General features: G+C 52.1%; 4 protein-coding genes across 11 annotated transcripts in view; all 4 read left to right on the forward strand.

Moving 5' to 3' along the window:
* Pip4k2c (phosphatidylinositol-5-phosphate 4-kinase type 2 gamma) overlaps positions 1 to 6879 on the forward strand; it is a 13254-nt gene extending 6375 nt beyond the window's left edge. For 3 of the 5 annotated variants that reach the window (XM_004647014.2, XM_023707304.1, XM_023707303.1), the window contains exons 5-10: positions 2644 to 2790; positions 3103 to 3141; positions 3881 to 3994; positions 4293 to 4560; positions 4727 to 4830; positions 5002 to 6879. In XM_004647014.2, coding sequence (XP_004647071.1) covers positions 2644 to 2790; positions 3103 to 3141; positions 3881 to 3994; positions 4293 to 4560; positions 4727 to 4830; positions 5002 to 5082 — 753 coding nt within the window. In that variant the 3' untranslated portion in view covers positions 5083 to 6879. The remainder of the gene's footprint in view (positions 1 to 2643; positions 2791 to 3102; positions 3142 to 3880; positions 3995 to 4292; positions 4561 to 4726; positions 4831 to 5001) is intronic. The other 2 variants (XM_023707301.1, XM_023707302.1) reach the window with 2 other exon arrangements.
* A 1209-nt stretch (positions 6880 to 8088) lies between these two features.
* Positions 8089 to 13303, forward strand: Dtx3 (deltex E3 ubiquitin ligase 3). 2 transcript variants are annotated; one of them, XM_023707327.1, is made up of 6 exons: positions 8089 to 8301; positions 9609 to 9671; positions 9837 to 9911; positions 10239 to 10987; positions 12061 to 12278; positions 12632 to 13303. In XM_023707327.1, coding segments are annotated over exons 3-6 (1044 nt in total). In that variant the 5' UTR covers positions 8089 to 8301; positions 9609 to 9671; positions 9837 to 9910; the 3' UTR covers positions 12708 to 13303. The 2 variants fall into 2 exon arrangements, with proteins under 2 accessions (XP_023563095.1, XP_012368339.1); XM_012512885.2 differs by having other exon boundaries at positions 10258 to 10987.
* A 306-nt stretch (positions 13304 to 13609) lies between these two features.
* On the forward strand, positions 13610 to 20898 carry Arhgef25 (Rho guanine nucleotide exchange factor 25). Of its 3 annotated transcripts, none has more exons than XM_004647018.2 (16): positions 13610 to 13793; positions 14051 to 14165; positions 16382 to 16596; positions 16693 to 16788; positions 16869 to 16945; positions 17107 to 17173; positions 17353 to 17456; positions 17662 to 17731; positions 17848 to 17937; positions 18154 to 18246; positions 18411 to 18461; positions 18625 to 18702; positions 19187 to 19387; positions 19498 to 19678; positions 19963 to 20171; positions 20425 to 20897. In XM_004647018.2, the coding sequence occupies exons 1-16, from the start codon at positions 13695 to 13697 to the stop codon at positions 20533 to 20535; spliced, it is 1857 nt and encodes a 618-aa protein (XP_004647075.1). In that variant the 5' UTR covers positions 13610 to 13694; the 3' UTR covers positions 20536 to 20897. The 3 variants fall into 3 exon arrangements, with proteins under 3 accessions (XP_004647075.1, XP_023563073.1, XP_004647076.1); XM_023707305.1 differs by having other exon boundaries at positions 20500 to 20802; XM_004647019.2 differs by lacking the exons at positions 13610 to 13793; positions 14051 to 14165 and adding an exon at positions 14862 to 15447 and having other exon boundaries at positions 20425 to 20898.
* Positions 20899 to 21658: 760 nt separating this feature from the next.
* Positions 21659 to 27732, forward strand: part of Slc26a10 (solute carrier family 26 member 10) — a 9595-nt gene continuing 3521 nt past the window's right edge. Inside the window, exons 1-9 of the mRNA XM_023707291.1 lie at positions 21659 to 21674; positions 22729 to 23103; positions 23521 to 23631; positions 24155 to 24312; positions 24440 to 24604; positions 24842 to 24994; positions 25687 to 25769; positions 25901 to 26048; positions 26345 to 26458. Of these exons, the coding sequence (XP_023563059.1) occupies positions 21659 to 21674; positions 22729 to 23103; positions 23521 to 23631; positions 24155 to 24312; positions 24440 to 24604; positions 24842 to 24994; positions 25687 to 25769; positions 25901 to 26048; positions 26345 to 26458 (1323 nt within the window). The remainder of the gene's footprint in view (positions 21675 to 22728; positions 23104 to 23520; positions 23632 to 24154; positions 24313 to 24439; positions 24605 to 24841; positions 24995 to 25686; positions 25770 to 25900; positions 26049 to 26344; positions 26459 to 27732) is intronic.

The raw sequence follows: 27732 nt of genomic DNA on the forward strand, positions 1-27732 counted from the left end.
GCGGGGCTGGCTGGCATGTGGTGCTGGGGGATCGAACCGCGGTCCCTGTGCTTTGCCAAGCTTGTTCCAAGTAGGTGCTTTAGACCGCTGAGCCGTCTCTCCAGCCCCCTTATATGTGTTTTAATAGAAGAATTTGACATGTCCCTTACCATTTTGTACATACCAGTAGTACTGGGGGGGCGGTGCACTAGGGATTAACCCAGGGCCTTGTGCATGCAAGGCAAAAACTCTACCATTGAGCTACATGCCCAGACTCATCCAGTGGTGCTTTTGTACCACTTTGTCCTAAAAAAATACTTTCTTCTCTCTCCCCTACTCCATTTCTCACCTTTTCACCTAAAATGAGTGTCAGCTTTTCCCTCTGGCGGGCCTCCTGGGACATTATGGAACTCTGTGAAGAGACCCAAAGACTAGGTCAGCCAAGTGGCTGAGGAAGACCTCTGGGAACAGTGTGGGAGCTCAGACAAAGGATCCTCCAAATTCTTGGGCACCTATCTAACAACCATTGGGAAACAGAAAAAAGAACAGGTTTTTGGAGAAAGATAGTTCTGATTCAGCATGGCAGTTCATCCACGTACAAGCGTCCAGTAAGTAGTTGAGGTGGGCATGGAATTCAAGAAAGAGGATGAGATTAGAAGTATAGATTTGCTTGTTGTATATGAGTAAGTGGTCACTTAAACCACTTATTTTCACCTAAAATCAATTGTAAATGTAGGTAAGATTATTGAAGGGAAGCATATGTAATGAAATGAGGACACTGAAGATGGAGCCCTAAGGAGCAAGAGAAAAAAACCATAAAGGCAATATAGAAGAGATGGGCACTTTTAACTGTTGGTGCCCTAGTACATTCCATAAAGGGTTTGAAGGCAGAGAAAAATCAAGAGTGATGTAAGGACAGTTGAGGGTAAAGAACATTTTAAGGGGCTGGGGAGATGGCTCAGTGGAATAAGCGCTTCCCTGGCAAGCACAAGGGCCTGAGTTCAATCCCTGGTTCCACAAAAAGAAAAAAAAACATTGTATTATTTATTTATTTATTTATTTTTTGGTGGAACTGGGGATTGAACTCAGGCCCTTGCTAGGGAAGCACTTATTCTACTGAGCCATCTCCTCGGCCCAAAAAAAAAACATTTTAAAGAGAGGCTGGCTAACATCAGGTGCTACATAGGTGAAATATGACAGTGACTGGGATACCAACTGGATTTGATAACTCAGGGACTTGAGTGTGATTCCAGAGAAGAAATGAGGGGATAAATCTGATTTCAGTGGTTTTAGGCATAAATGAGCGATAAGAAATAGACTGGTTGCTGATTACTTTCCTGAGAAAATTGGCTTTGAGGAGAAATAGGCAGCAACTGACGGGGGGGAGAGCACTGAAAGAGGAATAGTGTTGGTGTTGTGTTTTGTTTAATTTACCATACTAGGAGTTGAACCCAGGGCCTAAAACTTGCTTGGCAAACACTTTACCACTGTGCTATACCTCCAGCCCTGTAAGCAGAATTGTCTTTCCCCCTAACCCTGGGGTGGTACTAGGGACTGAGCTACCAAGCTATATCTCCAGCCTTCCCTCAAATTTTTATTTTTTAAAATTTTTTATTTTGAGACAGTTTCTTGCTAAGTTGTCCAGGCTGGCCTTGAACTTGTGCTGCCTCAGCCTGCTGGTCATGTGCCTCCATTTCTGGCTGAAGAATTGCCCTTTATGAAGTAGGCTACCAAATTGAACATAATGCTACATGCCTGAAGTTTTGGAGGCCAAAGGAGCCTGATCATCACAAGTTTGAGTTCTGCCAAGGCAACTGAGCCAGATTCTGTCTCAAAATAAGAAATAAATAGGACTAGGGATGTGACTCAGTAGGAGGGCTGAAGTATTCCAAATAGCCATTATGCAGACTACAGGAACCTAGCCCACTGAGAGATGCTGGTCTAAATCATATTGATGAGCAGACGTAAGTTCTTATTTATTTATTTGGTACAGGGTCTCAGTACATGGCTCAGCCTCTTAGTGATCCTCCTGTCTCAGCCTCCCCAATGCTGGGATAATAGGCATGTGCCACCACACCTGGTTTTCATGGCTGGCATGGTGTGAGTGAGCTTCCAGGGCCAGCGTGGCATGCCATACCAGGGATCAAACCTGGATCTTTGCACTTGCCAGGCAGGTGTTTGGACTGCTGAGCTATCTCCCCTGCCCCAGTAGACATAAGTTCTATTTTCTTTTTTAAAAAAAGATTTCCTGGGGCCGAGGAGATGGCTCAGTGGAATAAGTGCTTGCCTGGCAAGCACAAGGGCCTGAGTTCAATCCCCAGTTCCGCCAAAATAAATACATAAATAGTCTATCTTGGAAATCTTATTCCACTTTATACAGATGGAATAAGTCAGAAGATGTGATTCAGAAACCACATGGATAATCAGGGACATTTTTAGGAACTTCCCACTGTTAATGATCACCTTATAACTTCTACTTGAAGGTCCCCCCCCCCCGCCGATTTCTGGTGATCCATAGTGCTGAGATCACACGTGTGTGCCACCACAGGATCTCATTTGAAGCTTTCTGCACCCTCTGAAACAGTGGTGTTTGCAGTCCCGCCCCTGGGCAGTTCATGTCTGCTACTCAGCCTCTCCTTATGCCTTTCTCTCTTCCTACCCCAGTACATTGTGAAGTGCCATGGGAGCACACTGCTGCCCCAGTTCTTGGGGATGTACCGAGTCAGCGTGGAGAATGAAGACAGCTACATGCTTGTGATGCGCAATATGTTTAGCCACCGACTTCCTGTGCACAGGAAGTATGACCTGAAGGTAAGCAGAGAGCTTGGGGTTAGGGGAGGGTCCTTGTGGCCTGAGAATAGGGAGGGTCCTGGGAGGGAAGTGATGATTTATTTTATTTTATTTTATTATTTATTTATTTGTTTGTTTATTTTTTGCGGAACTGGGGATTGAACTCAGACCCTTGCGCTTGCCAGGGAAGCACTTATTCTGCTGAGCCATCTCCCCGGCTCCAAATGATTCCTTTTAAAAAACAGAAGAGTACAGATTTGAGTACTCCTCTTAGAAGCTGGGTTTTGTACTTTCGACCACTTCTGCTGACTTAGTCTTTGGGTCTCTCCACAGGGTTCCCTAGTGTCCCGGGAAGCCAGCGATAAGGAAAAGGTGACCCTCGTGTTAAGTGTCAGGGTGGAGGATGGGGCTGGGATGAAAGGGTCTTCATAGGATGAGATCATCAGCTGTTCTCAAGCCACTGACAAGAAGAGATGTGTGCTTCTACTGACCCAAGGTGGCCTGCGGGGCAGGAGTAGCTGCTACTTTGTCCCTGGCAGGGAGTGTTTTGTGTGGAGGTTTGGGAATGAATGGAGATACTGCACCTCAAAATGTCCACCCTCCAGCTTTTGCTGTGGGGTCTTGTACTGAAACATATTTTTGCTAAAGAGAAAAAGTCAGCGTGGAGGTTTTTATTGAAGAGTATGAGTACAATGAGGTGGTCTGCAGGCTGGAGATGTAGCACTGTGCCAAAAAGAAAACCCAAAAAACAGGGTGGAATATAATATGCTGTGGGTTAGTACAACTTAGTGACTCCAAAAAGACAATCTAGGATTTGTGCTTTTCTTTCCTGTTTTCTGAAACAAAGTCTCACTATGTGAGACTGGCCTGGAGCTCACTATGTTGTCCAGGCTGGCTCAAACTTGCAGCAATCCTCCTGCCTCAGCCTCCCAATTTCTAGAGTTACAGGTGGGTACCACCACACCCGGCTCACACTCTGGATTCCCTGGACTGAAGCAGTGTGAAACTGCCATCCTCAGGGCCACTGAGGTGGAAAGATTGCACAGAGGCAGGGCTGTGACACCCTAGCGTGGGGTGATACTGTCCCAAGACATCCTTTTCCCTATCCTAGGTTAAAGAACTGCCCACTCTTAAGGATATGGACTTCCTCAACAAGAACCAGAAAGTGTACATTGGTGAGGAAGAGAAGAAAGCATTTCTGGAGAAGCTGAAGAGAGATGTGGAGGTGATAATGGGGTGCTCAGAAGTACCCTTCTTTTGGCTCGTTTTAGTTGTTCCATTTATAGGAAAAAGTGCCTCCTCTCCCCATATTCTTTGGGTCCTCTAAATTCAGGGTTTGAGTTTGAGATAACAAATACCCACAGAGGCTGGAGCAAAGGTAAGCAATAGATTCTAGTACAGTTAGGCACTAAGGGTCAGTGGTAGTCCCACCTTCAATGTTAATCCTTAGCCTTCCCTAGGAGGTGCCCAGGAATTCTGGGGTAGAGGTGTAGAGGGTTTTCTGATCTGTCAGTGGGTCTCAGTTTCTAGTGCAACTGAAGATCATGGACTACAGCCTTCTGCTGGGCATTCACGACATTATCCGGGGCTCTGAACCAGAGGAGGAGGGGCCTGTGCGGGAGGACGAGTCAGAGTGGGACGGGGACAGTAATCCGTCGGGACCTGCTGCTCTGGTGGGCTCCTACGGCACCTCCCCTGAGGGGATTGGAGGCTACATTCATTCCCACCGACCGCTGGGACCTGGAGAGTTTGAGTCCTACATTGATGTCTACGCCATCCGGAGTGCTGAGGGTGAGAGAGATCTTGGGATTCTGAGGGTAGAGTGGGAAGGGTTGTCCTTGGGGAACAGAGACCAAGCAGTGAGTGGAGAGTTTGGTTAGCTTTTCCAAACAAATCTGATTCCTGGGGAAGGAGAATTCGGACCATACCTACCTTCTCACTGGTGGTGTTTCTCCAGGGGCCCCCCAGAAGGAGGTGTATTTCATGGGCCTCATTGACATCCTGACACAATATGATGCCAAGAAGAAAGCAGCTCACGCAGCCAAAACTGTCAAGCATGGGGTGAGAGTTCCCCAAAACTTGTCCTTTCCTATCCTGGTTATTAGAGAGTCTCTTGGGTCAGAGCAGTGGGGTGGCAAAAGAAGCGAAACAGGCTGCGGTGGGTGGGAGGACAGGGAATGGGGAAGATGTGGTGTGGTGGCCTGACACATTGTTTTGTTCCTCCTCTCACAGGCGGGGGCAGAGATCTCTACTGTGCATCCCGAACAGTATGCTAAGCGATTCCTGGATTTTATTACCAACATCTTTGCCTGAGAACCTGTCTGACTCCATGGTGATTGCTGTTTCAACTTCAAGGTGGCATGGTTCTGAGAGGCTTGGGAAAATTCTTGCCACTGCTTCTCCTCCTCCTCCTATGCTAAAATTCAGGCTGTAGGCTCCTTCCACCCAAATAGCTCCATCTCATTGAATAGGCTTTTCTTGGCCCCCAGAAATACATTGCCCTTTTCCCATCTGTCCATTTTTCTTCCTTCTCTCCCTCCTTCCAACAAGCCCTCTTGCTTCGTGAGAGTATTATTGTTGACTCTTCCAAGTGCCTTGATCTTTGTAAAATATCCTGTTGTTTCTATAAAATAGGAAGCTTGAGGGGTGGGGTCATCTTCAAGACCTGCCTGGACAGATGGACCTGGCTCAAGAAACAACTTGATGCACTTTGCTGTGTGGAATGAACTACAAGTATCTGAATTTGCTGATGACTTTATAGGACTCATTTGCTGATGACTTTATAGTATGCTTCCTTCCTGGTAGGCCATGGGTTGGAAGACTTTCGAGATACTACAAATGTGGGTGCAATATGTCATGCACATGTGACAGAAAATAGCTAATCCAGCTGTAAGGTGGGGTGGGGAGTGGTCAGCAGGCTGGCACCTCACAGAGGCAGGACCTAGAGGACTTTTGTGACTATGCAGGGAACTGGAGAAGGTCTCTGGCAAGAAGTGATTTCTCCAGTCTTCTCCAGCCCTACTCCCAGTCCCATCTGCACCCATTTACACATCTGGGCACAGAAGCCCAGAGATGGCCGGAAGTGTCTGAGCCTGGATGAAGGAAGGTGTTTGACTACTGCTGCATGGACCAGAGCCTCATGCCTTTCCTGGAGCTGGAACTCTTTCACTGGTCATGTGCTGTTCTGGAGGCTGGAGTGATGGGCCAGGGTGCACAGTTCACTTCCATGTTAATTTTTCTTCCTGGCTAGCTGTCCTTGAACTCTATTTCCAGAAGGTTCTATCTCTACTGGGTCAGTTCTGGTCATTTCAACAGGATGGAGGTCTCAAGTGTGGGAACCTCCTGAATGTGTGCAGCTAGGACACTTTTGCCTTTTCTCAAACCTTTTTTCCAGTTGGATTTGTTTTCATTCTGTTCTCTTCTGTCCCATCTTATACTGCCACTGTGTCTCCCAGAGGACAGATGGCTTTCTTTGTCATCTTCACTCTCCTCCCCCAGAGAGGAGTCAGAGCCATAACTCAATCACCCATCCGCCTCCAAAGATAGCTGAGTTAATGGGTGATATTCTCAGAATGTAGAAGACCATGATGGCATGAGATCAGATAGGTGTCCTCCCCTCCCTCCAATGCCTTTGGGGCTAAGACACTCATTCTTGATACCCCCCACCCCCTGGAAACATCCACATTTTTTTCCACATAAAGTCGAGCACCAGTGCCTGGCCCGTGGGAATGTAAAGCTGTTTTGCTCTGTGTCTGGCTGGACTGACCAGTCTCATAAGAAGGCATAAGGTCATAAGGAGATGCTGCCGCCTTTGTTCTGCTCCAAAGGAGGTAGTGAGAGGACTCCAGTGTGGGGTTGGAGTCCCTGTAATAACGTCCTGTCCTGGGCCTGTTAGGTCTTTTCCATTCCCATCTACCTTTCCCTGTTGAATGCAATAAAACTGACACCAGCAGCTGTGGCTTTTTAGAACTGGGTTTTCTGACTATGCGGCTGATGTATCACAGGCAGTATAGTCTTCCATTTGTTTCTTTTTCACCTTTTTTTTTATTAATAAAAGAAGATCGTTATGTATTTACTCCCATTACCACCACAATACAGAAAATAAATTATTCAATCCACATGCCTTCAGAGAAATTTTTATAACTTTTTTAAATTCTAAGGAATCCTGTCCTTAGGGATACAGAGCCCAACTGAAGAATTCTAAAGATGTGGGATTCTAGGATGGCTGCGCTTAGAAGGTGGTGAGGGGTGGACTACGAATGGGAAATTTCATCCACATTGTGGGAATTGCCATAGGGAGGTCCAGGGAGGAGTGGAATGATGTGGCCTTTGTGGCAGAGCTCTAGGCTTGAACACACTCCATCTCTAGAGGTAAGTAAGTGGGCCTCAGCCTACCAGCTGAACCAGAAGGAATTCAGTGTTCTGCGCCTCCTGGGAAAGCACTCTTCTGCTTGGAGAACAGGAAGTGTACATTAAGGTCCTGGGAAAATGAGTGAACAGCTCTCCAGAGGGAATGAAAGTAGGGGGAGATGACTAGCACTGGTTGCCAGTCTGGGAGGTTTCAGTGTGTCTTGGCTGAGGAGGGAGGACTTTTGGAAAAACCTGGCTTGATGTGGCCCCAGGGAAGTGAGCTGGACAGGGTGGAGACTATTCTGATGTGAGAAGCAGAAATCAGATTTTTTTTTTCCTCTGAGAATTTTTAACTCTATTTGAACCATCCATTTAACACTACAGCCATGCCAAGCCATCTAAAATAGATCTATTCACTTCCAATTCTGCACAAGTATCAGTGTCCCTGTTTGTGAAAAGAAAAAACAAATCAGGCACTTACCCATCTCAGGGCAGGTTGTGAGGGTCACAAAAGGTAATCTAGAAAGAAGAAAGAGATGAGGGAGGGGGTTGAAGTAGTTTAATAATGAGATTTTGTAGCACCAGTGCTTTTCTTTTTACTAAGATTTTCCATCCCGTGGTGTTCCTCAAAGACCTTTCTACCAAAAACGATCTCTAAAAATTGTCCTCTTCAAATTCTCTTATATTGGAGCCAGGGAGATGGCTCAGTGGAATAAGTGCTTCCCTGGCAAGGGCCTGAGTTCAATCCCTGGTTCCAAGAAAAAAAAAAAAAAAATTCCCTTATACCCACCGGCACTGCTCACCCACCATCCACCACTAGTTTCCAAAAGCTGTCACGCAGCTGGCTGGGAAAGAAAAGGGAGAGGGTGGCGTCTCTAAGGGATCTAACCTCCTACCCCCGGCTATTTGACGCCACCCCCTCCCCCCAAGCCTGGGACAGTGCCTCCATTTTTGTTTTGGGGCGAACGGGCAGGGGAGGGGTTCTCGGGTAGGAAGGGTCAAAGGAAGCAGTGATCATTACCTGAGAAAGGAAAGGGGGTGCTGTCCTCCCTCCTTCCCTTTCCCTGGGTCTGCACCCCCTTCCACCTTCCCCAGGTCCTCCCCCCCTTGTTGCTAAGGCCCGGACCGTCATCCCAGCAACAGCCTCAGTCATGTGACCGGCAATGGCGGCGCTGACGAGAGGTAGGTGAGCCCGGCGCCCCCCACACCCACCGCGTGTTCCCCGGACCCCATGTGCACCCCTCGCAAGCCCCTTGCCTCCTCCGCGCCCCCCTCCTTCGCCTCCTTCCCCGGCACGCGGTGCCAGGGCTTCTCCGCCTCCCCCCAGGACCCGGCGGAGCATCTTTCTAGCACCCTCAAGCCTTGGCCTCCATTTGGGAGTTCTGAGGGCCGCAGGCGGATTGACAGGCACCCTCACCCAGCCCTAGGGCTCCGGGGCTTCCGCGAGTGGGGGATACGGAGAGGCGGTTCCGGGTCGGTCCTGGAGGAGGCCGTGGGGGGAGGGGTGGGGCTGCCTCCGCGGATGCCCCCGGGACCCTGGCCCTCGCAGGCTGCCCCTGCCCCCCGTCGCCGTGTGGAGGAGGGACTGGCCTTGCATCGGGTCTGGGTCGCCCCAGAGGAATCTCAGATCCAGCCTAAATCAGGGCCCCGCCTCCCTTTCCTGTGCCAGCAGACTTAGAGCTCAGGTCCCGGGGCTCCTTTGGTGGGGAGGGTCCCTACCCGTGCACAGTCAGTATGCTCTGAGACTTGGGGTTCCGATTTTACTTTGTGAATCTTGGGTGCATCTTTTCTTGAGGGTACTATGACGGAGGCACAAATGGACACCGTTCCTCCTAATTAATCAATAAATTGAGATCACACTAATGGTACCTCTCTTTGAGCTGAACCTGGAGGTGTTGTGGGGACAGCCCTGTAGCTGAATGTGCCAGTACTCAGGGGAAACACCAGGCCTCTCCAGGAGAGCCCCTGCAAGAGCCCGGCCCCTTCTACCTGCAGCTTGGAAAGCTGAGGGTCCGACAGTGCTGCTGTGTGCGTTGGGTTTAAAAGGTGACAATGAGAACTTTGTTACTGCAGGGGCTGCTGCCACTTTTTGACGTCCCCGACAGACCTCAGCAGAGGGACTGAGTTAGCTCCTCAGGAAGGCTCCCCTTCAACAAAAGGGGCCAAATTACTTGGGAGTGTGGAACGGGATGAGGAGTTAGGGAGCATAAGAAATACTCCTGTCCCTGTGACCTGAGGGAGGTGGCAAGAACCACCTCTATCTGTGTGGGCTTTTTCTTTCTGCCCCTCAGGCTTTCTTGAGAACCTCTGAGATGGGGAAGGAAAGAGAGAGGTTAGAGTGTTGGAGTTAACAACTTGAGGAAAGTGGAGCTGGGGAAGAGATTCTACAGGGAGAAAGATTAGCAAATAGGAGCTTTGCTTCTGGGCTGGCTGAGGGAAGTGGTGACATTTGCCATAACCCTTTCATAACCTTTTTCTCTCACTCCTAGTCTTGGTCAGCTGAGTGTGGAGACAGGGATTTCTGCTGCTGCCATCGTCCATGGGCTTTCCAGGTACCCATCTCTGAAGAGAACTTCAGTCCATACATTGGGTTCCTCTGGTGCTCTGAGTAATCTATACCCAGGTTCCTGTCTGTTGCGTGGGCTGCTGGGCTTGGGCTGCTGGGTATTAGGGAGGGGGTTTCTCACTCTCCCTCTTTTTTCTTCTCACTCCACCAGGTCACACAACCTACAAGTAGGGAGCAGGGAAAGAGAGTGAGCCTGCATGCCAATTCTAAGCTCTTCAGGATCAAAGTGAGCACAAAGGAGGGCCCAAAGTCTCCCTCCCCTTTAAAGAGCCCAGGTGTCACCCAGGATGGGAGGGGCAGGTTGTTTCTTTGATCGTGGGTGAAGTGAAAGGAAAGCCAAGATTGATAGTAATAAGAGAGTAGGGGAAGAAACTTCCTTGCTCCTGGGGGTGCTGGGGTGTGGGAGACAGAGAAAGATGGAAAGTTAGTTTGGTGGAGGGCGTGGGGCTGGACTTTGAGAAAACAGGTGTTTGGAAGGAACCTGAACTAGGAGGCACTTAAATGTTTCAAATGGGTACCCCCCCACCCTGAGTCCCTTTCATCCTGGGGGCAGTGTCGTTCGTCCTGTCCAGAATGGCAGCCTGTGGAGGCACCTGCAAGAACAAAGTGACTGTCTCCAAGCCTGTGTGGGACTTCCTAAGCAAGGAGACCCCAGCCCGGCTGGCCCGGCTTCGGGAGGAGCACCGAGTGTCCATCCTCATAGATGGCGAGACCTCTGACATCTATGTTCTCCAGCTTTCCCCACAGGGCCCTCCCCCGGCCCCTCCCAATGGGCTCTACCTGGCCCGGAAGGCTCTCAAGGGGCTGTTAAAAGAGGCGGAGAAAGAGCTGAAGAAAGCTCAGAGGCAGGGGGAGCTTATGGGCTGCCTGGCTTTGGGTGGTGGTGGGGAACACCCTGAGCTGCACCGCCCAGGGCCACCCCCTCTCCGAGCAGCCCCGATTCTGCCCCCAGGGGCCCGGGGGCTTCCCCCACCTCCTCCTCCTCTGCCCCCTCCTCTTCCTCCTCGCCTTCGGGAGGAGGCAGAAGAGCAGGAGAGCACCTGCCCCATCTGTCTGGGGGAGATCCAGAATGCCAAGACATTGGAGAAGTGCCGGCACTCATTCTGTGAGGGCTGCATCACCCGAGCCCTACAGGTGAAGAAGGCCTGCCCCATGTGCGGCCGCTTCTACGGGCAGCTGGTGGGCAACCAGCCCCAGAATGGACGGATGCTGGTCTCCAAGGACGCCACCCTCCTCCTGCCCAGCTACGAGAAGTACGGCACCATTGTCATCCAGTACGTCTTCCCGCCCGGTGTCCAGGGGGTAAGAAAACCATGGCCTCCCCTTACCGTTTGATTTTTCCCAAGTTTGCACTCTGACATAGGAAAACTGGATGAGGTTGAGTGTGTTAGCTGTGACAGCCTTGCTGTCTTCAGTATGCCTTCCTATTCAGTGACTTGGGGCTAGGACATGGCCTTGAGCCCTGGTTTTTCCATCCTTATGGAGCCAGAGTGCACTGAATAATCAAGTATGAAGACCAAGATGCGGCCCAGTGGTGGAGTATGTGCCTAGCGCCGGGGAGAGGTGCTGAATTCAGTCCCTCATATTGCACACACACACAAAATCAGGTGTGAGAGAAAAGAATTGCACACTATGTCTCATGAATATGGATATTGACAGATATTCTTGGTGAAGGTAAATTCTGTGGAGGTGGCGGCCCCAGTGCAGTAGGCACACCAGGAAGCGGTCTGATTATCCTAACAGCTAAAAGTGGCCCTGTGTTCCACACAAGATAGTAAAACCTTGAAGAGACTGGAATGGTAAAAGCAGGAATGGTCAAGGGCATACAGGTGTCTTCCTGCTGGATAAAGGGAAACATCCAAATCTGGCTCTCAGAGGGAGAAGAATAGCTAAAGAAGAGAAATAAAGGGCTAAGGATGTAGCTCAGCAGCATAAGTGCCTGCCTGGCAAGCGCAAGGTCCTGAGTTCGATCCCCAGTATGGGGTGAGGTTGGAGGGGAAAATGGAAAAATGGAACAGGTTAAGCAGTGGCAGAAGCATTACAGTTTCAGGTAGAGGAGGGAAGGCCAAACAATAAATTTTTCTGAGTCTTAATGTTTCTGCAAGGTAAGGACCAGCTCCTTGCATCATTTCTAAGGGTCCATTTGTTACTGTACTGAGCCTGAGGGACTATGACAGCTGAAAAAAGCCTCTTAACAATAAGGATTATGTTCAGAAACAGGCTCTCGCTGCCTCCTTTCCTAGAAGGCTGGTAGCCTGTTGCTCCCTTGCCAGCATCAGGCAGGGCGCACGGATTGGCTGTGATGCCCTCCACCAGCATGTGGGCCTTAGGCCATCCTGCTGCTCACTTCCCATGCTGCTTCCCCTTCTTTCCAGGCTGAACACCCAAACCCAGGAGTTCGGTACCCTGGCACCACACGGGTGGCCTACCTCCCGGACTGCCCCGAGGGCAACAAGGTGCTGACCCTGTTCCGAAAGGCATTTGACCAGCGTCTCACCTTCACTATTGGCACGTCCATGACCACAGGGAGACCGAATGTCATCACCTGGAACGACATCCACCACAAGACCAGCTGCACAGGGGGACCCCAGCTGTGCGATTCCTCTTCATTTCCCTCCTCTTGGCTCCTCCTTTTCTCTTCATTTCCACCAAGGGAACAACATCCACCCTCTCCCTCTGGGAGCTTCCTAACTGGAGAGAACTACCCCAAATTCTTCAACCACCTCTTCCATCCCATCTCCTGATTTCAACCTGAGGCTGATGTGCCTAACTTGACCTAGAAAAATACACAGAATCAGCCTTGGTTCTGGAGGGAATCGGCTTTAGGGGAGGTGGGAAGGGATCTGAATGGGGCTGGTACGGAATCACCCAGAATGAGGGTGGGCATGGGATAGTAAGAGCAAGCCCAAACAGCTAACCCTGACTCTCACTTCTGTTTGCACCCAGGTTTGGATACCCAGACCCCACCTACCTGACCCGTGTGCAAGAGGAGCTGAGAGCCAAGGGCATCACAGATGACTGAAGGACATCCCCTTTGCCACCTTGCTGTCCTCCTCTATTAGGACCTAATGGAAGCCTCTGTTCTCTTCTCTTCCCCTGCCCTCCACACCACACAAGTAGGGGACCTGTCTGACAGAGAGGGAGTTCAGAGGGGAAGGGGCAATCCCTCCCCTGTCCCCTGTTGGCCAAGTGCTTCAGTGCCCTGTGAGCAGCTCCCTTTTGGCAGAGGCTGGTCTCCAAGCTCCACTCCCCGCGTCCCTGTACATACTTCCAGTTCCCCAGCCTCCTTTGCCCTTGGCTTTATGTGCTGTGCTCCAGTGACTAAGCTGAGAAAGGACCTGGGTGGACAGGATTGGGTCTCTTGAACCCCAGCCCCCACATACTGCTCCACTATGGACTGATGTGACACCCCCTTCTCCCAGGAGCCAGCCCGTGGTGTGTTCATAAGATACAGTTCTCCTACCTTAACCTTGTCCTTTCCTGTGTCTCAGTCTCTGTCAGTCTCTGTCTTTCTCGCTCTTCTCTGCCCCCTATAAGGAGCTCTCCTTACTCTGTTCTGGAATCGCTGCCAGAATGTAGCTTTTAATTTAATAAAAATAAAGTAAAATATGCAACTCTATGCCACACCCATTCTGTTCCATGGACAGGGAGGGGGTGGGGTGGGAAGCAGGCCCTGCTGTGAAGGGGCCAGGGGTAGCAGGGAAAATCCCCTTTTCCTGTGTTTGAGGACCCAGAGCAGTAGGATGTAACCAGTGGACTCTGCAGATATTGCGGAGCACTGAGCCATGCTTCGAGGATTAAGAGGGGTTTGTTTGTGGTTGAACTACGGTTGTAGAGAAGGGAACAACCCTACCCCTTCATCGAAGTTTGGCTGGAGTGGGAGTGGAGGCGGAGCCGGGCAGGGGGTGGATTCAGCAGCAGCAACTCCCCGGACACGCGCAGGCCTCGGAGCCCCCCAACTTCCGAGCCTCCTCCACCCTGAGACTTGAAGCAGGGTAGGGGGTCCAGCATGAAGCCCCCGGACCGCCCCGCCCCTGGCCGCACTGACCGGATACTGGGGGTCATGGGGGGCATGCTGCGCGCATGCGCTGTACCTGGGCAGGAGGGGGTAAGAAGGGGGGACAGCAGTGGGGTGGGGGAGTCTTCAGGGGCTTTCAGCAAGGCCGAACCCCACAACTCAATTTACCCGCTAACAAGCGTTCCTCGGGGTAGTTCCTGGGCTTTAAGAGTTCAATTAGAGGAGTGGAACTGCTTTCGGGGAGACCTTTTTATGACAATGTGGATTTTGACAGGGAAAGAGAAGGGGAAGGGGGAGATCGTGATCCTTAGGGGGTAGGGTTCCTTACAGTCATTCTGTCCCCACAGACCCCGAAGAAAACTCCCCAAGGGTCGGGGTGTACTGAACCAGAGAGCAACTGCTCCGAGGGGGATCAGAGAGGGGAGCGCAATCATGAGGTCCTAGCCTGGGCTCCGCTGCCCGGTAAGAAACTGGGGTGGGGTGGGGCAGTCTGTCATTCAGCGCAAAGTGGCGCTTTCAAAAATACTCTTCTCATTAGTATAGAGGTTCGCGTCAAATTTGCATGAAACCCATTTAACCGAGGAGACCGCCACATTCCTCTTCGCCGTCTAGCCCGAGGTGTGTCCCCACTTCCATCGGTCCCGAGCCCCACAGACGGAGTGTCCGGGTGCCCCACCCCTGGCCCCTCGCCAGCCCTGGCTCCAGGACTTCGCCTTAATTGGTGATTAGTTTTAGCTGGAGTCCTGGGCCTAGATAAAAGAAGGGTCCAGACAGGGGGCGGCACCGGGATTGTGTTCCCCACAAAATGCTCTCCATACACGCACCCCCCACACCGGGACCTGCTGCACCCCCGCGAGGCCGAGGACAGACGCGGCCCCAGGACGTCCTCGCCCAGGCCAAAGCCCCATCCACCTCGTTGTCCTCCACCGCAGAGGCCAAGGGGCGACCCAGACCGACTCCGCCGCGCGGCTCAGTCGCCACCCAGCGCTCCGCAGTAGGAGCCGTGATGAGGGAGGGGAGGAGAGAGAGGAGCCGCCGCTGAGCCGCCGCGGAGAAGGGGCGTGGGGTGGCGGCGCCTGGGGCCTGGGGGAGGGGGATCGGGGCGACAACCCGGCCCGCAGGCGGAGCGCGCGGGAGAGGCGGAGCCGCCCGCACAGGCCCCTCCCCGCCGGCTCCGCGGCCCGGCCTGTTATTCCGCTCGCCGCTCGGCCCGGACCCGCGCAGCGCCGGTGGCCGGGGAGCTGGCCCTCCTCTCCTCTCTGTCCGGGCCTAGAGCAGCCCCAGACACGGGCCGGAGACTGAGCGGGAGCGGCTGCCGCATCACGCCCCTGCCTCCCCACCGTCCCTCCCCCTGGCTGGACATCTGGACCCTGGGCCCCGCACCGGCAGGGTTCCGGAAACCCTCCCCGCCCAGCTCCGCGGCCCAGGCCCGCGCCGCCCTCTCTCCAGAGCCCCCAGCCCTCCCCCAGACTAGACTTCCGTCTACTCCTGGACACCCCTTCCCCATCCCCTGCCTCCCCCCCTCCCCCAGGCTGGACCCGGGTAGGAGGGAGGGGGGGTGTGCGCCTTGCGCCGTCCCCGCCCCGCCCCCCGTGATTCCCCCTGCATGGCCGGCCCGGGTGGGGGACACGGGGGGGCCTGGGCGCCATGCGGGAGGGGCACAAGGGGGGTCGCTGTGCCTGTCCCCGTGTGATTCGAAAAGTGCTGGCAAAATGCGGCTGCTGCTTCGCCCGGGGGGGACGTGGTGAGTGTGAGGTCTGGAGGGCCCAGTTTGAGCTCGGGATGGGTTTGGGGCTCAGGGCATCCGTTTGCCCTGGCCTCGGGGATTTAGGGCTGGAGTCTTGTATTTTCTAAGAAAGTGGCTTAAGGATCTCTAAGGTCCCTTTGCCTCCAGATTTGTTAGCTCCAAGTTAAGGAATTTGGGGAAAGGGTAAAAGACTGCTCTTTCTTATAGTCAACTAGATTTGAAGAAGAAAAAAACCACTCATAATCTTCTTAGGCCTAGAACCTTCAAACCATTTTCTATTTCCCTTCAAATCATCTTGCTGAGAATCTACTTCTGAAGAGGGACAGAGGGACTGAGGAATGAGGAGCTTCTACAGGGGGCTTTGCAAGAACTCCACTTGCAGCTGCTTTGAGCAGCTGGCCAGAGATAGCCCCATGGGCTCTACTCCTTGGCCCCCTCTATTGGTGTGTTTGTGTGTTGGGGAGGTGGTCTGCAGAAGTCTTTTCTTGTTATAATGATCAGCACAGTTGGGGGAGGAGGGGTCTGGGGGTGGCAGATGGACTCAGCTCTTTTTCTCCCACCCCTTTCCCTGAGAATGGTCTGTACCCATTGGAAGGGGGAGGGTTATAGGAGAGCAGATGGCTACCCTCAGTTTCTAGTGTCTGCCCAGATGGCTGCCCCCACCCCCATATCTGTTCTGTGCTCAGGATATGGGAAACCTCCCCAAGTAACTGGGGGTTCCAGGCTTGGAGAGCCAGGTGTTTCCTGTTCTTCCTCCCCAAGAAGCCCTGGTGAAATTTTCTATCCTGGGCAACTCAAGTGAGGGTGGTAAGAGTGTGAGCTTCTCTGGGAGAGAGGGGCTGAGTGCAGTGAAGAGGAGAGGAGTTCCCTGGAGATCCTGAGACTGGAACTGGGCAATGTCTATCACCTCTTTTCTTTTTTCTCCTATTAGAATCCTATTCCATTACTGGCAGTGAGGGGAGTATATCAGCTTCTGCTGCTTCTGGTCTGCCTGCCCCTTCTGGCCCCAGCTCTGGCCTCAGCTCTGGCCACTGTTCTCCAGCACCCCTAGGGCCAGTCAGTGGCCTAAGGAGATGGTTGGATCATTCCAAACACTGTCTCAGTATGGAGACTGAGGCAGACAGTGGTCAAGCAGGACCATATGAGGTGAGCATGGAGTATCAGAGAAGCATGGATGACACTGGGACAGAGGGCAAGGTGGGGCCAATGGTCTGACCAGTGACACTTGGCTTCTGGCTCCAGAACTGGATGCTTGAGCCAGCGCTAGCCACAGGAGAAGAGCTGCCAGAACTGACCTTACTGACCACATTGTTGGAGGGCCCTGGGAATAAGACACAGGTATGAAGAAGTGGGTCTGCGAGGGTGCATCTCACCCCAGAAAATATGTATTTGCTTGCAAAGATGTTCTTTCTTTCCAGCCACCTGAAGAGGAGACTTTGTCCCAAGCCCCCGAGAGTGAGGAAGAACAGAAAAAAAAGGCTCTAGAAAGGAGTATGTAAGTGTCCACAGCCCCACCCCTTGGGGAACTCACATTTGAGGTGGCATGTCCTCTGTGGCAGTGGTGATTGAAGGGGCTTCTAGTGCAGAAGGGGAGAACTAGCTAAACCAAGGACGTACCAAGGTTGAAGTGGGGGCAACCTCTTGCTCCTTTCCTAGGTATGTCCTGAGTGAACTGGTAGAAACAGAGGAAATGTATGTGGACGACTTGGGGCAGATTGTGGAGGTAGTGCCACCTTTTACCATCCTCCCACCCCCACCACCTGTCCTTTCTCTCTGCCTGGTGATATTTTTAGGAGATGTCTTTTCTCCACCCTTCTGGGCCCCTATTTGTATACTTGTTGGTAGGAGAATCCCACCAGGGCTGGGACTTATGCTCCTATTTTTACCCCAACCTTCCCACAGGGTTACATGGCTACCATGGCTGCTCAGGGGGTTCCTGAGAATCTTCGAGGCCGTGACAGAATTGTGTTTGGGAATATCCAGCAAATCTACGAGTGGCACCGCGAGTAAGTTTTGGAGCCTGAGAGCTAGGTGCTGACAGGGGAATCCAGCTAGTCATCGCTATACTTCAACCATCAGCCCACTGGGACTCAAGGAATATTAGAAGAAATTCTGCAGGGAACATGACTAGGGTGCTGGAATCAAGGGTGTGCTAAGGATGTGAGGATTCTGATATGTATTTGACTTGCCTTTTTCTGCCAACCCTTCCAGCTATTTCCTGCAGGAGTTACAGCAGTGTTTGAAAGATCCTGATTGGCTGGCTCAGCTCTTCATCAAACATGTGAGACTTAAGAGGGTGGAGCCTAGAAGAGGAAAGGCTTGGGATTGGGGCCAGGCTCTGGGAGGTGTGCTCTCCCTCCTCACTCATCCTATTCTTTTCAATGTTACACTTGTTAGGAACGAAGACTTCATATGTATGTGGTGTACTGTCAGAATAAGCCCAAGTCAGAGCACGTGGTGTCAGAGTTTGGAGACAGCTACTTTGAGGTCAGTGGTGAAGTGCCTTTGGGGAAGGAAGACAGAATCAGCATGAGAAGACTTTCCTTGCTGTATAACTAACCTTGTCCCAGGGCTGGGGAGATAGCTCAGCAGAATAAGTGTCTGCCTGGCAAGCACAAGGTCTTGAGTTCAATTCCTGGTACTGAGAAAAAAAAAAAAAAAAAAGGAAGAAAGAAAGAAAACTAACCCTCTTTCTGTCCCCAGGAGCTCAGGCAGCAGCTGGGACACCGCCTGCAGCTCAGTGACCTCCTCATCAAACCTGTGCAGCGGATCATGAAATACCAGCTGCTGCTCAAGGTCAGGATTGCCTTCTCCATGCAGGCACTGTTGACTGGAAGTGAACACATCTCCCCAGGGTTCTCAGGGCTTCCTAGACTTCCTTACCTGTGTCCTCGGGGAAGGATGTGAGTGCTTCTGAGGAAGTCCTTCAGACCTCCCTGAGCACATCTTCTCTGTTTTAGGATTTTCTTAAATATTACAGTAGAGCTGGGATGGATACAGAAGAGCTGGAGGTGAGGACTCCCAAATCCTCCAGGACACACCATGTAGTCCCCCAGGGTGGTTTAGAGCTGTCTTGTTTTTAGGGGAAGGCTGGTTGGGATGGACACATGTGAAGACACAGCGGGGTGAAGAATATCTTTACCCAACAACGTTCCCTGCTCCCCTGTTTCCCAGCAAGCTGTGGAGGTCATGTGCTTCGTGCCCAAGCGCTGCAATGATATGATGACCCTGGGGAGACTGCGAGGATTTGAGGTATAGAGATGGGATGAGAAACTGCAGCCCAGTGCTCTTGTACCCCAGTCTGGACATTCTTCTGGATTTGACTTCATGGTTGGTTGGGGTGGTGTCTGGGGGGAAAAAAGATGAAACATGTGCCCTTTCTCTCTTGCATTTCCTCAAAAGCTGTATTTTTTTTCAATTTTTTAAAAAAAATTTTTATTGAGAAATAAATATGAATGAGACAGTTTGACAGCTGATTAATAGGACAGTTTTGATAATCAATACATTGTACATTGTTATCTTCTTAGTGGTTATCCATAGTACAAGAAGCAGACAGGATATTCTGTCTAAATACTGTTAGTACACCGCTTTCTTCTCTTTGAATTAAGCAAAAGTAGCTGTAAATTTATCCTAATATATATATATATATATATATATATATATATACAAAATGATCATTCCTTTTTTCCCCCAGCATATTATTCTTTTTTTTTAAAGCTGTATTTGTTAATTCCAGGGCAAACTGACTGCTCAAGGGAAGCTCTTAGGCCAGGACACTTTCTGGGTCACGGAGCCTGAGACTGGGGGCCTGCTCTCTTCCCGGGGTCGGGAGAGACGTGTCTTCCTCTTTGAGCAAATCATCATCTTCAGCGAGGCTTTGGGAGGAGGAGTGCGAGGTGGCACACAGCCTGGATATGTATACAAGAGTAGCATCAAGGTGGGAAGGGGCTGTGAGGGAGGGCCGCAACTGGGATGGCTTGAGAGGATGTTTAGGTGCTGGACTGGTTGGAGAGCCTGACTTTGGAGTTCTCCTATCTGCCAATTCAGGTGAGCTGCCTGGGACTGGAGGGGAACCTTCAAGGTGATCCTTGTCGCTTTGCACTGACCTCCAGAGGGCCAGAGGGTGGGATCCAGCGCTATGTCCTACAGGCTTCAGACCCTGCAGTCAGTCAAGCCTGGATCAAGCAAGTGGCCCAGATCCTGGAAAGCCAGCGGGACTTTCTCAATGGTGAAGCCCCTGTTTTCCCTCCTTCACTGCACCCTCATCCCGTGACTTTCTGAGTCACTTCCCAATCTCCAGCTCTGGCCTCTGACCCTGGCTTCTTTCTGCCACCACATTTTCCCAGTTAGCTCGAGACTTGGTAACTCTAAAGCCCTAAAGCCCCAAGCACTTTATACTGGTAGATATACTGGTAGATATGGAAGGGCAGAATGAGAGGATGACACATAAAAGCTCTCGGAAAGGGGCCTGTTTCTGCTGTAACCTCCCTGTTGTTCCTTTCTTTGCCCTAGCATTGCAGTCACCCATTGAGTATCAGAGACGAGAGAGCCAGACCAACAGCCTGGGACGGCCAGGAGGGCTTGGGGTAGGGAGCCCTGGGAGAATGCGGCCTGCGGACCGGGCCCAGGTCAGCACTCATGCGCCCATCAATGGCTCTCTCCCCTCCCTGCTGCTGTTGCCCAGAGAAGTGGCCAGAACCCCTGTGCCTCTGGACACACAGGTATGAGGAATACAGTTCCCTGGTTGTAGGGCTGGAATGGGGAGGACCTTTTTTCTTCCCAGATCTCCAAGTCCTCCCTGCACATATCTCCTTTCTTCTATCACCTTTCTTTTGTGTTTCTCTTCCTGCTTCCCATCGCTTACTTTCCTCCCCTCTATGTTAACTCTGGGCCAAGTGGAGGCTGAAACTAAGAAGACAGGGGGTAAAGATAGGTGTTGGCGTTCCCTGATTCTCTAATTGAATCTTTCTTCAGGTCCTTAGTGGTACCCCCCAGGCTCCTCATGACTCTCCTCCAGTTCCTCCAACCCTGAACACCCTTCCCTGCCAGGCCAGACTTGCCAAGCTAGATGAAGATGAGCTGTAACTGGTGAAGGCCGTGGAGGTAGTGCTGACTCAACCACCTATTCCTCAAGGAACTGCAAGGCAATTCTGTCACCGTGCCAGAATTCCTCCCTCTCCCACAATTCTTCTCTCTTGGTGCACCTGAAGGGTGAGCGAGACCAGGAAGATGTCAATGTGGAGGAGAGGACCTAGGCCCCAAAAGACTTCTTTCTGTCCAAGAAACACGAGATCCTTCAGCTCCACCCTATGCATGCATCACCATCACCTCAAAAGGAAGATTATGTGGGTGGTTGGGTGGGAGGGCTGGGGCAAGGGCTTGGGTTAATGGTTTGGGTTTTGATTTTGTTTTTGCTGTTCTCTGAGAATAAAGGTTTTGTTATATCACAGAGGCTGCTGTCTTGGCAGAGGGAAGAAGGGACTGCATTTGTGGGGAAGTGATATAGAGGAGGCTCGCTGGCCCCATTCAAGAGGAGGGGCTTGGTGAAAGGACTGGGCACAGGCTATGGAACACATTGCTGTCTCTGTCCCTCATGTGCAGTTACAGTAGCTGTTAGTCTGGACCTGGGGTCTTGGGCCACTGGAAGACCTTAGAATTCTCTATGTAGTCTCCCCTTCATTTGGAACTCCTTCACTCTCATTCACCCTCTGGTCTAGACCCCACCAGAAAGCTTGGTGTGGCATAATGTCCCATTGTTCCCAACTCCCTGACCCATAAGCACAAAGCACTCAGTGTACCTGTCCTCCTGTGGCTTCCACGTTCAGCTGGGGAATGGGAAGATGGACAGGAGCCTGGGTGCCATGGCGCATTTTTGGCTCTGGTTTATCCTTGGTTGTCTGAGAGATGATAACAGCATCCATACTGAGCAGGCAGGGATTTGTCTGCAAACCTAGATCCAAGAATGAAGGTCCAAAGGGGTCTTCCCCCTCCCAACTTCTGGCACAGCCCCTGGAGCAGAGAGCTAAACATGTAGCGGTCCAGGTGCCCAGTTCTGGGTCCTTGTGTATCTACGTGTCCACAGTGTCCGTTTGTCCCTTGGGTTTGGTCACGTGTTGTGGGGCTTCCTTAGCAGACAATAGACTACTAGGGTGGGAGGGTAAGGAGATGTTGGAGTCTCCCTGAGGGCCCCAGGTCCCTCTGGCCGACAATGAAGGGAGGGAACTGTAAGGAGGGGACAGGACGCAAGACCCAGATAAGATTTCTGGGGAACAATAGAAGGAATTGAAGAGGGGAGACCCCACCCTCTATGTACCCCACCCCTGAGGCTTTAAGGTCAGGATCTGGGGGGCCAAATGGTGATGGGGAGGGGTGCCAGATGTTCTTGCAAATGGAGGAGGGGACTACAGCTATTAGCAAGATTCTAGAGTTCAGTAACTGCAGTGGATGGGTGACCCCTTTGTATCTAATTTAACCATGCTTATACTTTAGAGTATTTAGTTTGAGAATAGAATTTGAATGTAATAACTTGTGCTTCGAAATTTTCTTTTTCAGTCCTAAGAAATAAAATCATTATTTCCCCTAAATTAGGCCCAGCCATTCCCTGCAGAAGTGTGGGTGGTGGTTCTGTCATCATTGTTGTCTAATACATGTAGTTGCTTTCCATCGCAGTAGTTCATGAAACTGTTGAAGCCAATAAAGCCCCTTACACATTTTGGGAAAAAATGTTTTGGATAGGATTTGGATCTGGGGTGGGTTCCCAGCTGTCACTGGACTTTCTTGCTCAGGCCATGGCAGGAATGCAGTGACTTAGGGAAGGACCAAGGGCCCCAAGAAAAGTCAGCCTGTTTCTCCTCAAAATGCATATGGGAAGGGAATAAGTGGGGTATCAAAAGACTTAAGAAGGCCAGGCATGATGGCACATGCCTGTAATTCCAGCACTTGGGAGGCTGAGGCAGAAGGATTGCTGCAAATTTGAGGTCAGCTTGGGCTACACAGTGAGCTCAAGGCCAGCCTGAACTGCTGAGAGACCTTGTATTTAAAAAAAAAAAAAAAAAAAGACTTAAGAGTAGTAAGCAGTGGGTGTTAGGATTTGCCAGGCTCTAGGAATACCGGATCCAGCCAGATTCAGCTGAGTATATCTGAGGAAATGTCTATTACAGGGTCTCCCCTCCCAAACGACCTTACTAGGTCCCCAGGAGAGGGCGCCCTCCAGGTCCCGATTGGCTCCTGCTGCAGGGAGGCGGGACTCAGGGCCAGGGGGCAGATGGGGTATTTAAGACTTTGAAGAGTCAGAGGCAGCCAAGGGCAAAATGAGTGGGTTACTGGGCTCCAGCACCTGCTCAGGCCCTGGGGAGACCTCCGGCCCTAGGTCTCCCCTGGTCACCAAGCTCAGGGAACCTCTCACCGAAGCCCGGTTCCAGCAGCTTTTCGGGGTTGCAGAGCGGGAGTCGGAGCTACCAACGGAGCGCGGTGGGCCGCGGCTGTGCAGGCTGTGGAGGCGGCGGGCGCGCACCTGCTCCGGGCCGGGAGTGTGGCGCCTGCTGCTGGCCAGGCTTCCCCCACTACGCTGGCTGCCCCGCTACCGCTTGCGGGCCTGGCTGCTAGGGGATGCGGTAGCCGGAGTGACCGTGGGCGTCGTGCACGTGCCCCAGGGTGAGAGGTCCCCCCAGCATCAGTCAGGCAGGGCCCAGGCTTCAGATGGCTTTGGGGAGGAGGCCTGCGCAGCTAGAATCCCAGTAGGAGTCTCCGAGGGTTACGAGAAAGGGACCTGGGACCAAGCACTGGGGAAAGACTGCGGAGGTCCGGCACATCCCCACCCGCTTCTCCCCTCGTCGGCTCAGTCTCCTGAGACGGTCTTGGACCGGCTTCAGCTCAGGCAAGGGACACAAGCCTACCTCCCAGGATGCAGACCCACACGGATCTGTGACCTGGACCAGGTTAAGAGCTCTCGTTCTCGCAGAGGCCTATTAACCCCTCAGTTCCTCGCTATAGCATGGTACTAGCCTGTAAGGTGTGGGCCACCCGTACAACCCCGCCTGCCCCCCGACCTTTCCCATCTACCTTCCCTAGGCATGGCATTTGCCCTCCTGACCTCTGTGCCCCCGGTGTTTGGACTCTACACGTCTTTCTTTCCTGTCCTCATCTACAGCTTGCTGGGCACTGGGAGACATCTTTCCACAGGTGAGTATCCTAGGAATGTACCCAGCTCCCCTTTTCCCCTTGGGGCAGGATGCCAGGAACTCCAGGTGTCCTTGAAAGCCTCAGAGCTGAAGTCCCTGCTCCTCACTTCCTCCTTCCCTTCCTACCTTACAGCCTACAGCCGCTCTGCTTGAAATTGTGGCCTAGGTACCGCTGCTTGAGGGGATGCAAAGCGGCAGTTTACTTGTCTACCTCCACGCCCAGGGCCGGGGAGATGGCTCAGTAGAATAAGTGCTTCCCTGGCAAGCGCAAGGGTCTCAGTTCAATCCCCGGTTCTGGAAAAAAAAAAAAAAAAAAATCCCTCCAACCCCCATTTAGTCAAAATGTTTTCCAGGGCAGGAAAGTGAGGAAAAGATGGCAGTGCGCTCCCCTTCCTCCCGCGCTCCAGGTCCCTGCGGCAGCCCCTGTCTGACGGCAGCACCCCAAATTCCAGAATGGCAGAGAGGGCTGGCACCTGGTCGAGGGAGGCAACCACCGATGATTTGGGCGTGTGTCCTGGCTCCAGGCACTTTCGCAGTACTCAGCCTCATGACCGGCTCGGCAGTCGAGGGACTGGTGCCTGAACCCCTGGCGAGGAACCTGAGCGGAGCCGAGAGGGAGCAGTTGGATGCTCAGCGGGTCGGGGTAGCCGCGGCGTTGGCCTTCGGGAGCGGAGCGCTGATGGTGAAGGCGGACCAGGGGGCGCCCCGGGGAGTCGGGGGCGGGTGAGAAGGAGGAGGGGTCTGGGGGACGCACACTCTGGCCTGCCTACCCCCGCCGGTCTTAGTGACTGCGCGGCTTCTCCCCGCAGCTGGGCATGTTCGCGCTGCAGCTCGGTGCCCTGTCCACCTTTTTATCCGAGCCCGTGGTCAAGGCGCTGACCAGCGGGGCTGCGCTGCACGTGCTCGTGTCCCAGTTGCCAAGCCTGTTGGGGCTGTCTCTGCCGCGCCAGATGGGCTGCTTCTCTCTCTTCAAGGTGGGGCGAGAGCACAGCGGAGCTGGGGCTCTCAGAGACCCCGCGAAGAGGGGGAACCCAAGAGGGAGGAAGAAGGGTGGAGGGGCACTGGGCGATGAGCCAAGGAAGAGGCCAGGGACGCGTGGCTGTGGGAGGGCACTGCGCTGGTGGAAGCGTAGGCAGCCAGTGACAGTCGGGACGGCGGGCTGTGTCTTGGCCACCCGGATCTGTCCCTCTGCTCACCTCCCCTGCTTACAGACCCTGGCGGCCGTGGTCACCGCGCTGCCCCAGGGCAGTGCGGCCGAACTGACCATCTCCGCGCTCAGTCTGGCGCTGCTTGTGCCGGTCAAAGAGCTGAACGTGAGATTCCGACACAGACTGCCCACCCCGATCCCAGGGGAAGTCGTCATGGTAAGGACGGCCGGGGCTCCCGGCTCCTGGGCCAGCAGGACCCTGCCCATCCTGTAGGAACTGGCCGCGGCCGCCCTCTTGTGGAATGCGAAGGTCACAGACAGAGGTTTAGAGGTTCCTGGACTTTTTCAGGCCTCCTGTCAGGGCTCTCTGACCCTGCAGGATCCCCTACCTCCACTGTCCACTTCTGATATTGAGCCCGCTCCAGGCCCTGGCAGTGCCTTCTCCCTCCACACAGCGTCCCCTTGCGGTGTCGTTCTCTGCAACAACTCCTCATCTCTCCTCTCTGGATTCTTCACGTTAATCAGCATTATCTCCCTTTCCATTCTCCACCCAGATTGCTCTTTCTGAGGAAATGTTACATGCCGTTACAGATGCCTTCTATAGGCCTATGTATAATCCAACCTCCCGATTTCCAGTGGCTTAGTCGCACTTCTTGTCCACCACCTCCATACACGCTCCCTCTTTACTCGCATCATCCCGTCGTAAGCCAAGGAGTGCTTTATTCATTTCCTGTCCTCATACTCCCTGACTGTAAGTGTATTGTCAGGCATGCATTCCAAACGTATGGCGGCCTGCCAGCTGCTAGAGCCCCGTGACCCCCTGGTCCACATTGTAACGCTTCCTCCTGCTGAGCCCCTTCTAGCCTTCTCTTCCCAGCGAGCCTGAGCCTGACGCCATCTCCCCGCCAGGTGCTTCTGGCTTCTGTGCTCTGCTTCACGTCTTCCTTGGACACAAGATACAATGTGCAGATAGTGGGGCTGCTGCCTGGAGGGTAAGAGAGAATGATACTAGTTTTTTCTTCTCCCACCAGCACCTCCTCGGGTCCTGCCACCCCTCTTTGCTCTGCCTTTCTTCTCTCCCTGCGGTATCCAGCCAGTCCTTACCACGGAACTCCCTCTCCAGATTTCCCCAGCCGCACCTCCCCAACCTGGCTGAGCTACCCAGGATTCTGGCAGATTCACTGCCCATTGCATTGGTTACTTTTGCTGTGTCTGTCTCACTTGCCTCCATCTATGCGGACAAGTATGGCTACAACATTGATGCCAACCAGGTATGACTTTTTAAAAAAAATTTTTATTTATTTGTGTGTGTGTGTGTGTGTGTGTGTGTGTGGCCAGCTCAGCCCACCAGGGGGCGGGGCTGGCTGACATGTGGTGCTGGGGGATTGACCCCGTGGTCCCTGTGCTTTGCTAAGCTTGTTGTAAGTAGGTGCTTTAGATCACTGAGCCGTCTCACCAGCCCCCAGGTACGACTTTGACGGTAGACCTCTGCCTCAGTCAGAAGACAAACACTTAACCCAGTCTCCCCAGTCCTCCAACTCTCTCTTCATCTCTTAAATCCTTCCAGGAGCTCTTGGCCCATGGCATCTCCAACCTTGCTTCCTCCCTCTTCTCTTGCTTCCCTAACTCGGCCACGCTGGCCACGACCAGCTTACTAGTGGATGCTGGTGGGAATACTCAGGTAAGAAGGTATTTGGGGTTGAGGAGAAAGAATGCGACATTCTGGCAGATGGCAGTGGTGGAAGAGTGGTTGGCATCTGTACAGAAAATGAGAAGCAAGGGACAGGGATTATAGGCAGGAGTCTTAAAAGATAGCAAGGTTTTATTTTCATGGTGACTTTGGTAAGCTTTAAGTACTGAAAAAATTTATGGTTCAAAGTAAAACAATAGTAATCTGTAATTTAAGAAATTTAAGAAATAAAATCTTGGGGGCCTGCCCTTTAGCTCAGTTCTTTAAGTGGCTGCTTCCACAAAGCAGTCAGGCTCAGATTGCTGTGGTTCGATCCCCACAACTCAAGGCAGCCAAACCTGCCCTGAAGGCATTCAGAGCAAAAATAAATAAATAAATAAATAAACTCTGTATTTTTGTGTGTGATACTAGTCTTATATGTGCTAGGCAAATGCCCTCTCACTTATCTACATTCCCAGTCCAAGAGTCTTTTTTTTTCTTCAGTGAGGAGAGCCCTCATTCCACCCATCATACCAGGGGTTGAACCCAGGGCCTTTATGCTGAGCTACAGCCCAGCACTTTTTGTTCTTTTTGAGACACGCTGGCCTCACTAAGTAATTAACTCACCCAGCCTGAGCTGGAATTTGCTATCCTCTTGCCTCAGCCTCCTGAGTGCTGGGTTTATAGGCAGGTACCCAGTGAGAACATTTTTTTGTTTGTTTGTTTTGTTTTTGAGATAAGCCCTTGCTGTATAGTTAGTTCAGATTGGCCTCAAACTCACTATATAGCCCAGGTTGGCCTCAAACTCACAGTGATTCTCCTGCTTTACCCTTTCAAGTGCTGGGATTATAGGTGCGTGCTCCCATGCTTAGCAGGGCAGCTTTAAAATAAAAACAAATCATAACTGAGTATGGTGGTGCATATCTCTAATCACACAGCACTTAGAAGGCTAAGGCAGGAGGATCTCCTGAGTTCAAGGTCAGCCTGGGCTACATGGTGATGGCCTGTCTCAGAAAAAAAAAAAAAAAAGCAAAATAGTTTCCATCTATATATTTGATGTTTTTACTTCACTAGTGTCCTAAGCAAGCAAATAACTTGCTTATAGGATGATTCAAGAGTGGCTTTTTTTTTTTTTAATTTATTTGTGTGTGTGTATGTGTGTGTGTGTGTGGCCAGCTCAGCCCACAGGGAGTGGGGCTGGCTGGCATGTGGTGCTGGGGGATTGAACTGCGGTCCCTGTGCTTTGCTAAGCTTGTTCTAAGTAGGTGCTTTAGACCACTGAGCCA

Source organism: Octodon degus, unplaced genomic scaffold (assembly GCF_000260255.1).
Source record: "Octodon degus isolate 3935 unplaced genomic scaffold, OctDeg1.0 scaffold00286, whole genome shotgun sequence".
Classification (NCBI taxonomy): Eukaryota; Metazoa; Chordata; class Mammalia; order Rodentia; family Octodontidae; genus Octodon; species Octodon degus.

What these genes read in the sequence shown, in the direction of transcription:
- Dtx3 (XM_012512885.2), top strand. Translation starts at nt 9,883, where the DNA reads ATGCCAATTCTAAGCTCTTCAGGATCAAA. An exon ending in TCCCGCCCGGTGTCCAGGGG is followed by an intron (nt 10,988 to 12,060) that starts GTAAGAAAACCA and finishes CCTTCTTTCCAG; the next exon opens with GCTGAACACCCAAACCCAGG. An exon ending in TGCACAGGGGGACCCCAGCT is followed by an intron (nt 12,279 to 12,631) that starts GTGCGATTCCTC and finishes GTTTGCACCCAG; the next exon opens with GTTTGGATACCCAGACCCCA.
- Arhgef25 (XM_004647018.2), top strand. Translation starts at nt 13,695, where the DNA reads ATGAAGCCCCCGGACCGCCCCGCCCCTGGCCGCACTGACCGGATACTG. An exon ending in TGGATACAGAAGAGCTGGAG is followed by an intron (nt 18,462 to 18,624) that starts GTGAGGACTCCC and finishes CCTGTTTCCCAG; the next exon opens with CAAGCTGTGGAGGTCATGTG. An exon ending in CCAGCGGGACTTTCTCAATG is followed by an intron (nt 19,679 to 19,962) that starts GTGAAGCCCCTG and finishes TCTTTGCCCTAG; the next exon opens with CATTGCAGTCACCCATTGAG.